We start from the raw sequence: 14,636 nt of genomic DNA, 5'->3' as shown, positions 1-14,636 counted from the left end.
TTGGTGCATACCCAACAGAGACCCAGCTCGTCCTTGTGCCCGGCTTTCCTGGCCAGTTAGCCGCCACAAGCTACAAACCCAAGCTGCAAAATCAAGCCACTAACTCAAGCTATCTTCAAGACTGGTAACTATGAAGCGGCTGCAGAACATCTGATGGATGTGTGTGTGTGTGTGTGTGTGTAGGTCTTAGGTATAATGTGTGTGTATAAGGATTAAGATATTAGTTATTGGTCATAAATCAGATTGTTATCATAATAAATGTGGCATCTTTGTCTTGCCCCCTGAAAAGATCCGGTGTAGTTTTGTCTGTACAACAAAGTGCATCGTGTCTCCTATGGTGAAGCTGGCAAAACAACTTTCAAAGTTGCTGGGAGCAGTGATGGAAAAAGCTAGTGGATAGCTTAGAGCTTTGGTGCAGCTGGATTATGATACACCGGTCAATCACAAAGCCAAGGAGTCATGGCCAAACATGTGGAGACTACTGGACCATAGAAACTGAATGGAGACTGGAAAGAGAAAAGAAAATTATCCGAGCTCGATTGTCGTCCGGACAAACAAGGGCTGCGATCACTGATCAGATAACTGCAGGCAGAACAGGGAATTACATGCTGAACTCAAAGGACAAGGCTTGTTGGAACATGGACTGGAAGAACATTATACGAGGCTGGAGGACATGTGGTAATGATGCACGAGTTGAAAAGATATGAGTGGGCAATCATTGGTCTATGTGAACCAAGATGGGAAGGCAAAGGAGAATTGACAGGATATTGACACTGGGAAGAGACGATGGCAGACACTAGGACAGAGTTGCATTGGTAATAAAGCCTAAGCCACGCCAGGCTCTTATAGCATTTAACCTGCAATCTGCTCATAGGTTGAACGTGACATTCAGAATCAAATCTCATGGAGTTACAATAGCACAAATACACGTGTGGACCTCAGCAGCCCCCAGAATTCGATGAATTTTACAGCGCTCTATAGAAAACAATACCAGAAGTTTCAAGACAAGACATGTTACGATGATGGGAGATTTTAATGTGAAAGTAGGCTAGGACTGGAATTCCTGCATTGGAGCAGTAGGCAGATTTGGATTAGGTGAAGAAAACAGGAGAGGAGAAGGGCTACTAAATTCCTGCCTAAGCAACAATCTGCTGACAACGAACATGCTATTTCCACAAAGCAAGCCATGGAGGAAGTGGACATGGCTAGCACCTGATGGGCAAAAGAAGAACATAGTAGACTTTGTGCTTGTGAATCACAGATGGAAATCAAATGTGTTGTTGTGCAGATCATTTGTGGCTGATACCAGACCAGATCAAATGTTACTGCTGGCATCAATGAAGTGGAGGCTGAGAGCAATCTGAAAAGCGCCAAGAACTGAAATCTATGACACGGGCCAGTTCAAAGAGTCCAATCTGAGGAAAGAATGTGCCGGAAAACATCACCTCTCTGGTGACTGAAGAAAGGAGCGTTGAAGAGACAAGGAACAGCATAAAAATGAGATTACAAAAGCGGCTGAACAAGTTTAGGATTACAAGGCCACGGAGGATAATGGATGAAGTGCTGCAGTTGAGTGACAAGCATAGGAAGCTGAAGAAGAACAAAAAGGAGGATATGAGTCTAAGAGCTGAGTACAACAGGCTCACCATAGAGATAAAACCGAAAGTGAAGAGACACAGAAACAACTGGGGTAAGCGAACAATGCAAAGAAGGCGAATAATAGGCAAAGAGAACAGTGACACAGAGGTTGTATTGCAATATAAGAGAACCGAGCGGGACATATGAATTGAAGAGGTCAGTGGTAAGAACAAGTGAGAACAAATAATCAAGGAGGAACAAGGAAAGAATAAGTGATGGAAAGAATACTTTGAAGAGCTGTACAATGTGCAGAACGTAGTAGAGAAAACAGCCCCGGAGGAGCATCCCAGCACAAATGAGGGAGAGCAGATGCCGGAATTCTTAGAAGAAGAAGCTAAGATCTTAATAGAAAGTTTGAAAAACCAAAAGGCGCCGAGAAGTGACAAGGTAACTGCTGAGCTGCTCCAAGCAGATGAGGAACATACGGTAAAGCCAATGCACAAGCTACTCAAGCAGGTCTACAAGCCAGAGCAAGTACCAGGTGAGCAGGGAAAAGTAATTATAGTATCGATCTACAAAAAAAAAGAGATACGAATGAATGCGAGAACTGCAGAGGAATCAACGTATTGAGTGTGCCGGGGGAAGCATTCAGCAAGACGTTGAAGAAGGGGAATGTGGAAGTGGCGCTTTCAGAGGAACTAGCCCAGAAATACAATAGATCAGTTGTTTGTGATAAGACAGACACCAGAGAAATACATAGTACACAACTGAACCTGTTACAACCATTTTATAGACTTCAAATGGGCTTTTGATAGCAGTTGGCCAAAGACTTGTGGCAAGTTATGAGACTGTACAGCACCCCTGAAAAACTGGTGAAGATAATAAAGACCTTCTACAGCAAGTTGATGAGGGTGGTGAGAGTAGACAAAAAGGCTGATGGAGTGGTTCAGGACAACCACCGAAGTGAGATAAGGATGCATTCTATCCCTGGATTTGTTCAACCTGGTACTGGACACAGTGATGGCTGTAGCACTGAGACATGAAATGGAAGGAGTCATGTTATGTGGGAGGACAGTGCATTACCTTGGATATTGACCACACAGCATTGACCAAGGAGGATTTACAGACAAGGTAGGCTAGGAAAGCAGAAAATCTGGGTTGAAGATCAGCTGGGAGAAGATCAAGATGACACCAAGTGGAGGACAAGAGAAAGAGGGAAAGGGCCAACTCAGAGACAAAGAACTAGAAGAAGTGGGGAAATGCATGTGCCTTGGAGGACTTGTATCGAAGAAAGGGAATTATGAAGATGATGTAAGAGAAGAATTGGATTAGCCACTTATGCATTTGGAAAACTCAGGATGATCTGGAAGGCTAAAGACATTTCAATAAAACAAAAATCAACATATATGAGATAACTGTCACGCTGAAAGTGCTGTACGGGTCGGAAATCTGCAGTCAGAGGAAAGCCATGACGACAGATTTTGACTGCAGAAATGAAGTGGCTGAGGGGAATACTGAGAATTTCAAGACTGCAGAAAATAAGAAATGAAGAGATAAGAAAACAGCTATGCAAGAAATAAAGCGGTTGCAGAAGATTCAGGAAAGACATCTGCAGTGGTTTGGCCCTGGAGGGGATACCATACAAGGGAAGGAACCAGAGACACACCGAGGATGCACTGGACTGACACGGTGAAGAAGGATGTAGAACAAAAAAAGTTTAAAGACGAATGAAGCCGTTAAGTTGGTACAAGATAGAAAGTGATGGGAAGGCTTCATTCAGCCCCGTCATCAGTGCTCACCTGACTGACGGGAATCAGAAAAAAAGATTATGGCTTGTTATTTGTGCTGTGATAACGCTTAGGAGCCGCAATCCTGGACCACAACCCCGTTGTGCTAGGCCTGTACAAATAAAAATGTAGTCTCCCCCCGCACTCCCATATGCCACAGTTACAGGAGAATAGATATATGTGTGTGGAGGGGGGTGGGAGGGAGAGAGAGACACTGAATCCTGGTTATAACGTTAGCTATGGAGTCTCTCTAAACCAACAGCTATCTGAATCCCTAGGGGTCAGAATGTATCTGAGACCCAGGGTTCAGTTGTCCTAGTTCCCATGGCATGATTTCTATTCCCGCTGGGTTGGGACTGCTTGGTTTCTGGTGTAATTTATGCATACAAATGTGAATAAATCAGATCAGAACACATTAGAGTCGGCAATAATGAGTAACACAGCCTCCCATCTCACCAGAGATCTGTAAAGTTTCCGTCCCTTCCAGGACACAAAGTTTTATCCAGTTATTTCCATCCGTCCATAAGGAGGCACGTCTCAGAGCTTGGGGAAGCAATGGCAGCTACCGTTGGGCGAAGACGCTATGAAATCCCCAGGGGCCCTATGCTCCATAGCCCCTTTAATAAGTTGTGGCATAATATTTACACAGCGCTGAACATTGTGGAGGAGCTGGGCAGAAGTGCTCTTTTAGCAGCTGCTTCTATTAGTGTCTGGGATGGAGTGGGAAGTGGCTGCATGCTGGGACATGGAGGGCACAGATCTGACACAGTCAATATTAATTATTATTGATTTGTATTGGAGTAGCGCCAAGGAGTCCAGCTCTGGACTAAGACCCTGTTGTGCTAGGCTCTGTACATTTTTATTGGTCTTAGGTGTATTATGGTAGCACCGAGGCGCCCCAGTCATGGACCGCAACCTCGTTGTGCTAGGTGATGTACATTTTTATTGGTCTTACGTGCATTACGGTAGTGCCAGGACTCCACTGTGCTTGGTGGCGTACAAACACAGAACAAGAAGATGGTCCCTTCCCCAAAGGGGTTTGAGGTGCCTACCCTTTTCCTATCAGAAGGGAGCCCCTAATGTAACTGGTTTCACCTTCGAAGGCCCCTGCCCCAAGCTTTTGTCAGGTACGTGGACACAGGGGAGAATAACGCAGTGCTGCTGAGAGTGCCTGCGAGCACCTGGGAACAACCGCGGGAATACGGCCCTTTGCAGCACGTTTGGGAAAGCTGCCCAGTATCTTTAACACCCCCTCCCAGCCCCTGAAAGGAAGGCAGAGGGCCCAGCTGAGGGAGGGGGTCGGACAGGGGGAGGGGTGCGGGTGACACAGCGGTGACTCTGTGTCAGTGCGGGTTACACTATCCCGTTGGGTGTTTTCTCTATTCGGCCTGCCCCGCAGCCCAATTCCCCAGCATGTCCCATGTGCCACTTCCAAACTGTGGCAGGGGGGTCCCCAAGGCGTAAGAATACGGCACGTGTGGTCCTTTATTCTGGCAGCTTCAGCTCTAAGCATGCAGCTTAGAATGGGCTCGGAATGAAGTTAGAACATGAGCCTATGGGACTGGAGGAACCTGCATGCAATGACATTTCGGCTACCGTCAGAAAGGGGCCCTTTGCTGGATTAATCCTGGCCCAGTGGGAAAGAGGGGACAGGCAGCTTTCGGGAGTCTGACCCAGCCATTATACTCTGCAAAGAGCCAGCCCGGCTATCCCAAAGAGCCCCAACGAGCCGGCCAGCCCCTCCGATGCACTAACCCAGCGCAGGCTCTGCACATTCCTTATACTGCTCCGGAGTACAGAACGGAGCGTCCCCTGCACAGAAAAGAAACACAAGACAAGAGGGAAACGTGGAGTCAGAAATCAGAGCACAGTGGCAGGCCAGCGACTACAGCAAGAAAGCAGCTGAATTCATGCATTAGGCAGCCTCTCGTCTGTACACACCGTGCCAGTAACCTAGGAGCAGGGGTGCAGGTAAAGAGGCTTACACAGCCAGTGTGCAGCGCAGGGTGAGAGGCAGGGTCTGATCTGCACCTGGGATGCAGTTCTCTGGAGATTGCATACTGGAGTGGGCTGTTTCACATATAACATGGGATAAGGGTTTCCATAGCTAGTCCGGCTTGTCAGCTCCTACAGGTGAGGCTCGGTTAGCCTAGGTCGGTATTTGGATGGGAGATCTCTGAGCGTCATTCAGGTGCTGCAGTGTTGCTGATTAAATAAGTGGCACCTTTTCGGGATTGAAATAAGGTTGTGGCACGGTGCTACGGATCTGTAAGTGGGTGACATTCCTGAACCTGCTTCTAACGCAGCATGCACACACCAGGGACTTATTGTTAACTTGAAAAACAAGAAAACAAACCCTAAACCTGAGCCTAAGCTTTCCCCTGAACTTGGCTGTTCTCCTGAAGAGGGCTTTTTCCCTCACTCTCCCTAGTTTCTTCTTCTGCAGAGAGACACTCAACTTCTCTATACTTCTGAATTTAACTTAATAGGGCCCATCTGGTCTGGCTGCCAGGCTGAATCAGCAGAAATAGCTCTGCCTCTCTGTTCAGAGGTCCTAGGACTTGACACTCTGTTAGAGATGCACTGTGCTGCACTCTTTCTCTGAGATGAGATATTAAAAAAAAGCCCTGACCATTTGTGATCATTCATGACCCCACAACACTTTTCACAAGGGTAGGGGGCTGGTAATTACATCTTCTTTGCAGTTTCAGCCGGGCATGGTAGCCTCACTTCCTATGACAAACAATTATGCACTGTTGCCGTGAGTTTTTAATCAGCTTTTGCATTCCTCCCCAGAGGCGTCTGCATTTCAGTGGTGAATAAATTGATCGCAGAGTATAGTTTGCACCTGGGGCCACAGTCAAATGATATGCACCCCAAACAGAGTAAGAATAATTTCTGCTCCTTTATTTCCCAATCCCCATTATCCATAAGAACATAAGAACGGCCATACTGGTTCAGATCAGTGGTCCATCTAGCCCAGAATCCTGACTTCCAACAGTGGCCAGTGCCAGATGCCTCAGAGGAAATTAACAGAACAGGGCAATTTTCAAGTGCTCCAACCCCTGTTGTTCAGTCCCAGCTTTTGGCAGTTGGAGGCTTAGGGCCAGCCAGAGCATGGGGTTGTGTTCCTGATCATCTTGGCTAACAGCCATTGATGGCCCTAGCCTCCTTGAACTCACCTAATTCTTTTTTTGAACCCAGTTATACTTTGGGCCTGAACAACATCCCCTGGCAATGAGTTCCGCAGGTTGACTGTGCATTGTGTGTAAAAATACTTCTTTTTGTTTGTTTTAAACCTGCTGCCTATTCATTTCATTGGGTGACCCCTAGCTCTTGTGTTATGAGAAGGAATAAATAACATGTCTTTATTTACTTTTTCCACACCAGTCATGATTTTATAGACCTCTGTCATACCCCCCTTAGTCATCTCTTTCCTAAGCTGAACAGTCTCAGTCTTTTAATCTCTCCTCATATGGAAGCTGTTCCACCCCCTAATAATTTTTGTTGCCTTTCACTGAACCTTTTCCAATTCTAATCTATCTTTTTTGAGATGGGACGACCAGAACAGCACACAGTATTCAAGGTGTGGGCGTACCAGGGATTTATATAGTGGCATTATGATATTTTCTGTCTTATTACCTATCCCTTTCCTAATGGTTCCCAACATTCTGTTTGCTTTTTTGACCTGCTGCTGCAGATCCAGCGGATGTTTTCAGAGAACTATCCACAAGGACCCCAAGATCTCTTTCTTGAGTGGTAACAGCTAATTTAGACATCATCTTTTTTGATGTATACATAGGTGCTGGAACTAGGGGTGCAGGGGATGCTGCTGCACTCCCCGCCTTGAAGTGGTTTCCATTATATCCAGGGTTTACAGTTTGTTTCAAAGGCTCTCAGCACCCCCACAATACAAATTGTTCCAGCTCCCCTGTGTATATAGTTGGGATTACGTTTTCCAATGTGCATTACTTTGCATTTATCAGTACTGAATTTCAACTACCAGTTTGTTGCACAGTAACCCAGTTTTGTGAGATCCTTTTGTAACTCTTCACTGTCTGCTTTGGACTTAACTATCTTGAATAATTTGTGTCATCTGTTTACTCCTTTTTCCAGATAATTTATGAACATGTTGAACAGTGCTGGTCCTGGTACAGATCCATGGGGGACACCACTATTTACCTCTCTTCACTGTGAAACTGGCCATTTATTCCTACCCTTTATTTCCTATCTTTTATCCTGTTACTGATCCGTAAGAGGACCTTCCCTTTTATCCCATGGCTCCTTATTTTCTTTAAGAGTCTTTGGTGGGGGACCATGTCGAAGGCTTTCTGAAAGCCCAAGTACACTCTATCCAAAGGATCACCCTTCTCCACATATTTGTTAACCTGCTAAAAGAATTCTGAAGCAAAAAAACTTCAGGACCAGACTTCAAAGAGAAACTGCTGAGCTTCAGTTCATTTGCGAATTTGACACCACCAGCTCAGGATTAAACAAAGACTGTGAATGGCTAGCCAACTACAAAACCAGTTTCTCCTCCCTTGGTGTTCACACCTCAGCTGCTAGAAGAGGGCCTCACCCTCCCTGATTGAACTAACCTTGTTATCTCTGATTCTTGCCTACATATTTATACCTGCCTCTGGAAATTTCCATTACATGCATCTGACGCAGTGGGTATTCACCCACGAAAGCTCATGCTCCAATATGTCTGTTAGTCTATAAGGTGCCACAGGACTCTTTGTCGCTTTTTACAGATCCAGACTAACATGGCTACCCCTCTGATACCTAATAGATTAGTGAGGTATGATTTCCCTTTACAAAAGTTGTGTTGACTCTTCCCCCAAAAATGGTGTTCATCTATGTGTTTAATAATTCTGTTCTCTCCTATAGTTTCTATCAATTTGCCTGGTACCGAAGTTAGGTATTTATATCAGTTTGTCCGGTACTGAAGTCAGGCTTACTGGCCTGTAATTGCCAGGATCGCCTCTGCAGCCTTTTTAAAAAAATAGGCGTTCCATTAGCTACCCTCCAGTCATTTGGTACAGAGGCTGATTTAAGCAATAGATATACCACAGTGGGTAGTTCTTCAATTTCATATCTGAGTTCCTTCAGAACTCTTGGGTGAATCCCATCTGGTCCTGGTGACTTATTACTGTTTAATTTATCAATTTGTTACAAAGTCACCTCTACTGACAGTTCTCAATCTGAGACAGTTCCTCAGATTTGTCACCTAAAAGGAATGGCTGAGATGTAGGAATCTCCTTCACATCCTCTGCAGTAAAGACCGATGCAAAGAATTAATTTGGCTTCTTCTCGACAGCCTTGTCTTCCTCGAGTGCTCCTTTCTGGTGTAATTTATGCATACAATTGTGAATAAATCAGATAAAGTCTGTATAGAACACATTAGAGTCTGCAAAGCTATGTATAAAATGAATGACACACCCTCAATCATCCAGTGGCCCCACTGATTGTTTGGCAGGCTTCTTGATTCTGAGGGACTTAAAAAAATGTTGCTGTTAGTTTTTGTGTCTTTTGCTAGTTGTTCTTCAAATTCTTTTTTGGCCTGTGTAATTGTACTTTTACACTTGACTTGCCAGTAGAGTGACCAGACAGCAAATGTGAAAAATCGGGACAAAGGTGGGGGGTAATAGAAGCTTATATAAGAAAAAGACCCCAAAATCGGGACTGTCCCTATAAAATTGGGACATCTGGTCACCCTACTTGCCAGAGTTTTTACTCCCTTTTATTTTCCGTAGTAGGAGTTGACTTCCAATTTTTAAGTTTTTTTGTTTAGTTTTTAACTGCCTCTTTCGTTCCCTTGTTTAGCTATGGTGGCATTTTTTTGGAGGGGTCCTCTTAGTATTTTTATGTATTTATTTAGGGGATACATATAGTTTGAGCCTCTGTCATGATGGGTTTTTATTCAAGTTTCCATGCAGCTCACAGGCATTTCACTCTTGTGACTGTTCCTTTTAATTTCTTTGTAACCAGCCTCCTCATTTCTGTGTAGTTCCACTTTTTGAAGTTAAATGCTCCTGCGGTGGGTTTCTTTGGTGTTTTCCCCCCTACAAAGACGTTAAATGTAATTACCTTGTAGACACGCTTACCAAGCAATTTAGCTACATTCACCTCCTGGACCTGATCCTGTGCTCCACTTAGAACTGAATGAAAAGAATCGCCTCTTCCCATGTGGGTTCCAAGACGAGCTGCTCCAAGCAGCTGTCGTTATTGGTATCTAGAAATATTAGCTCTGCATCCTGTCCTGAGGTGACATGTTCCCAGTTAATGTGGAGATAGTGGAAATCCCCCATTACTGTTGGGTTTTCTATACTGTAGTCTCTCTAATCTCCCTAAGCATTTCACAGTCCCCATCCTTGTCAGGCGGTCGGTAGTATATTCCTACTGCTATATGCTTATTAGTCAAGCATGGAATTCAGAGAGGCTCTATGGTGCAGTTTGAATCATTTATGATTTTGACTGTATTTTACTGTATTTGACTCTATGCTTTCTTTAATGGATAGTGCCACTCCATCACCAGTTTGACCTACTGATTTAGTTGGGGATTGGTCCTGCTTTGAGCAGGGGGTTGGACTAGATACCTCCTGAGGTCCCTTCCAACCCTGATCTTCTATGATACTCTGACATTCCGCTATATTTTGCCCCCTGGTATTACTGTGTCCCATTAATTATCATCATCCCACCAGGTTTCTGTGATGCCTATTATATCAATATCCTCATTTAATACCAGGCATTCACCTATCTTAGTATTTAGACTTCTTGCATTTGTATACAAGCACAGGTAAAATGTGTCAGTAGTTAGCTGACTGACTTCATGTGATGTAACTGTATGAGACTCTTTTTCATTTGACTTGCATCTGAAGAAGTGGGTATTCACCCACGAAAGCTCATGCTGCAAAACGTCTGTTAGTCTATAAGGTGCCACAGGATTCTTTGTTGCTTTCATTTGACTGTTTCTCTTCGGTCCCTACCTGGATGTTATCAACTTCTATCCTCTCCTCTTTCCTGGGTATGGAGTATCCCCTTTCATAAATCCTCCTCTAAGGAACATCTCTATCCACAGCTGGTGGCTTTCCCCCTGCCCTTAGTGTAAAACTCCTCTACCATCTTTTACATTTTCATGCCAACAATCTGGTTCTGTTTTGGTTTGGGTGGAGCCCATCCTTTCTCCTTTCCCAAAAGATTCCCCAGTTCCTAATAAACCTAAATCTCTTCTCCCAACACCATTGTTGTCTCATCCATGCATTGAGACCCTGAAGTTCTGGCCCTGCTTGTGGAACTGGAAGCATTTCAGAGAATGACACCTTGAGCGCCTGGACTTTAATCTCTTACCCAGCAGCCTAAATTTGGCCTCCAGGTCCTCTCTCTTACCGTTCACCTGTGTCACTGGTACCTACATGAACCACGACCGCTGGCTTCTCCCCAGCACTGCCCCAAGGTCTGTCTAGATGTCTAAGTGAGATCTGCAACCTTCAGACCCGGCAGGCAATTCACCGTGTGGTTCTCCCAGTCCAATAACTATATTTCTAATACAAACCCAACTACCTATATTTCTAACAATCAAATCCCCCCTCACTATTAGCAAATAATACTAGTGCTTCCCTAGTGTTTCCGGGGAGTGTTTCCTTCATAGTACTTATGAATTTTAACTGCAAACACGCTCCAGGCTTCTGAGATCCTGCAGGAGCCCTGGGTTCAGCGAGACAGCAGCAGCCTTGCAGCCTGCTTCATGTGCATGAACTGAGCTTAAGCCCTCTAGTAGTTTCTAGCCTAAACACCTGCTTCAGGCACCTGGGGTGAAATCCTGGCCCCACTGAACTCCATAGGTATTTTGGCATTGGCATCAATGGGGGTCAGGAGTCTACCCCGCACCATAATGACTAGTGGGATGCTATGGGTAGGGGCAGGAATCTATTAATCTTCCTTGCTAAGCAGAGCCAGTCTGCACCTCGGTGTGATGTCCTACGGGCCTGGATTCTGAGCGACAGGCAGACCAGTGAGGTTGGGACAAAGGAAATGTTGGTCTCCAACTTTTGCGCTTCATGCCGGACAGTACAGAGTGGGGGTGGCATAAGGAGCCAGTCCTGCTCCAAGGGGACATTCTGCCAGCTGGGGGTCACGGGAAACCTCTGGCCAGGCCCCCTGCCACACACTTTAGGCTGGGCAAAATGCCACCACTGCAGCATCTATACAACAGCCAGGAACTGCCCCTAGGCAGGGGCAAACCCACGGGGAGCCAGAGGTGCTGTGTCTCTGGCCGCTTTGTGCCGCTTGGAGCAGTACGAAGTAGCCGAGCAGAGCCAGGCCTCAAGGGCCAGGAGGCCAGTGGGGTAAATCGCGTCTCTCTGTCGTACAGAGTGGCAGGAAGAGTGACAGGAAGCAACATACTAATAATGTCTTGCTCTCATCTACCACTTTCCATCAGTAGATATGAAAGCACTTTGCAAGGTGGGGTCAGTATTATTACCCACCTTTTATCACGGGGAAACTGAGGCACGGGAGGGGTACTGACTTGCCCAGGATCACTCAGGACATCAGCAGCAGAGCTAGGGAGAGAATCCAACTCTCTCGAGTGCCAGGTCAATGCACATGCCACTAGGCCAGCCTGGCTCCCTTCACAAGCAAGGGCTTTTAAAGATGAACCGTTGGCACGTACACAGCCCCTTCCAAGTGCCGAGCTCGATCCTGCAGCCCTGGCTCACAGTGGCGGCTGCAGACGTCACCACTGAAATGCAGACACCACCCAGCGCCCCGTGGGAGGCACCAGCGCAAACCCTTCTGGTCCCGAAAAGTACCATGCAGAGCCCACCCTCCACGTCAGGGCTTCCAGGTCCCACCTGCAATGATGTGGCTACTGTCCGACGGCCAAAACAAGAGCCTAAGGCCTCAGCCCAACCAGACGCGGTCAGGTCCGTTCCACGCATCCCCCCGCAGACTGACCTGGCATGTGGACCATTTTGCAGTTGCAGTTTTCCACAATGTAGCGGGTTTCACAGTCAATCCTGCAGGCCGTGATACTGTAAACGGGGAAAAAGTCTAACCCCACGTCCGACGAGCGACACTCGCCCCACGGAGGGGGCAGGTAGGTGAGCTGCAAGAGACAGAAAGAGCCGGCTGTTAGGAAATCACAGGCGCAGCGTAGAAGGCGCCAGGGGGAAGATGTGTGAAGGGGAAGCTCTGCTCTTTAACAGATCCTGGCGGCGAGCAAGGTGCTGCGTGTGTGTCTCTCTCATTGTGTCGGGCCCTTCCCGATAGAGGAGCCCCGCTGGGTGAAGGACGAGAGCAGGACTGTAATAGCACAATGGCTGCGTTAAGTGGGGACCGAGCGGGAGGCCGACACAGCAGCTAGACAACGTTAGGAGCATGCACAGTCACTGATGGAGATTTGTACTGCTAAAGGGTAGTGGGACTCGGGGACTCCACTCTGCTCTGCCGGGGAAGAGTCCTAAGTGTAGCAACACATCACAAACCAGAACAGGCAGGCAGGCGATGGCAGGCGGATCTCCCTTGCTGTGGTGCAGAAGAAACTGGCAGGTTCCCAGAAAAAGCCACCCAACCAGCCTGACTATTTCCCAACAATTTAGTTGGGGTTGGTCCTGCTTTGAGCAGGGGGTGGGACTAGAACCTCCTGAGGTCCCTTCCAAACCCTGATATTCTATGATTCTGTGATTCCCCAAGAATGGTTTGCTTCGGCGATGTCATTTAGCAGTGGGGGAGTGGAGCTGCCTGGGACTCAGGTAAAAGGCGGCGGCCTGCGGTTGCCAAGGTGACTAGAGATTCTTGGTGCCTCGTGTTTTGGGTGCCCAATTTGAGACCTTTTTAGGGCAGCCACAGTCACTCCTCCCCTTTGACAGTGCAGGCCAACAGCCCTGCAGCGGTGAGATGAGGTAGGCAAATTCAAAGAGCTCCAGACGGGTCCTGAACCCCACGTGGGAGGCACCGGTAGCTGTGCTGTAGGGAGGCAGTGTGGCCTAGTGGATAGCGTGCTGGCACAGTTCTCAGCAGACCTGGATTCTACCCCTGGCCTTGCCACTGCTTTGTTAGGCGACCTTAGACAAGTCACTCTCCCTCACCACCCCGTTCCTTGTGCTTTGGCAATTGATCTTTGATTATCAGCAGTAAATATGCCCAGTGGTCTGTGATGGGATGTTAGATGGGTTGGGATCTGAGTTACTGCAGAGAATTCTTTCCTGGGTGCTGGCTGGTGAGTCTTGCCCACATGCTCAGGGTTTAACTCATCGCCATATTTGGGGTTGGGAAGGAATTTTCCTCCAGGGCAGATTGGCAGAGGCCTTGGAGGTTTTTCGCCTTCCTCTGCAGCATGGGGCAGGGGTCACTCGCTGGAGGATTCTCTGCACCTTGAGGTCCTCAAACCACAATTTGAAGATTTCAGTAACTCAGACATAGGCTAGGGGTTTGTTATAGAAGTGGATGGGCGAGATTCTGTGGCCTGCGTTGTGCAGGAGGTCAGACTAGATGATCATAATGGTCCTTTCTGACCTTAAAGTCTATGAGTCTATCTGTGACCTGGGGATAATGATACTCCCCTGCTCCGAGACCAAGGAATGGATGAACTCCCTCCGAGCCAGGCATTGTTATTATTCCCGCCAAAGAGTACAGGTCTGTTATTCTGAAAGCGTCCGGCGATTCTGAGTGTCTCAGCTTTTGGGGTAAGACAAGTCGGGTCTGATTCACCAAGGCGCTGAGCTCCAGCAGCTGCCACTGATATCGCGCGGTGCCAGGGAGCGGCAGGCATGGCAAAGCAGGCGACAAAGAATTCAGGTTCCCAGAATCACTGCGCGCCTTTAAAACTCCTGGCCAATCTCTTGGGGATTTGCAGCCCAGCCTGCTTCTAAAACAGCCTCCTTCTGACACTGGTTTTGCATGAAATTAACTGGCTTGTCAGTGTCTTCAGGAGAATGTTTTTTTGAGGGGAGGCTGTTTCTCTGCAGCTCAGGGGCCAATCCTCTCTCTGGGGCTGTAACAGACTCACATGCTCGGTGGATCAGGCACAAGAGGGCCCTGTGGGCACACTCAGCAGTGGGCTACAGCTCATGGATCCTGCTGTGTTCAGGGCCGGCTCCAGGGTTTTTCCGCCCCAAGCAGCAAAAAAAAAATAAAAAAACAAGCCATGATCGTGATCTGCAGCTCTACTGCCGCTGCTCCAGTCTTCGGCGGCAATTCGGCGGCTGGTCCTTCGCTCCGAGAGGGAGTGAGGGACCCGCTGCCGAAGAGCCAGACGTGCCACCCTCA

At 47.3% G+C, this 14,636-nt stretch overlaps 1 protein-coding gene across 1 annotated transcript in view; it reads right to left on the bottom strand.

Moving 5' to 3' along the window:
* Positions 1 to 14,636, bottom strand: part of LOC123356543 (acid-sensing ion channel 2) — a 1,100,900-nt gene that overhangs the window by 43,307 nt on the left and 1,042,957 nt on the right. Inside the window, exons 4-5 of the mRNA XM_044999896.1 lie at positions 12,324 to 12,474; positions 5,121 to 5,177 (exon numbers count right to left, since the gene is read on the bottom strand). Coding sequence (XP_044855831.1) covers positions 5,121 to 5,177; positions 12,324 to 12,474 — 208 coding nt within the window. The remainder of the gene's footprint in view (positions 1 to 5,120; positions 5,178 to 12,323; positions 12,475 to 14,636) is intronic.

The sequence above is a fragment of the Mauremys mutica genome, chromosome 25 (genome assembly GCF_020497125.1).
Source record: "Mauremys mutica isolate MM-2020 ecotype Southern chromosome 25, ASM2049712v1, whole genome shotgun sequence".
NCBI classification, from domain to species: Eukaryota; Metazoa; Chordata; order Testudines; family Geoemydidae; genus Mauremys; species Mauremys mutica.
This window is presented reverse-complemented; position numbering and strand designations above follow the sequence as displayed.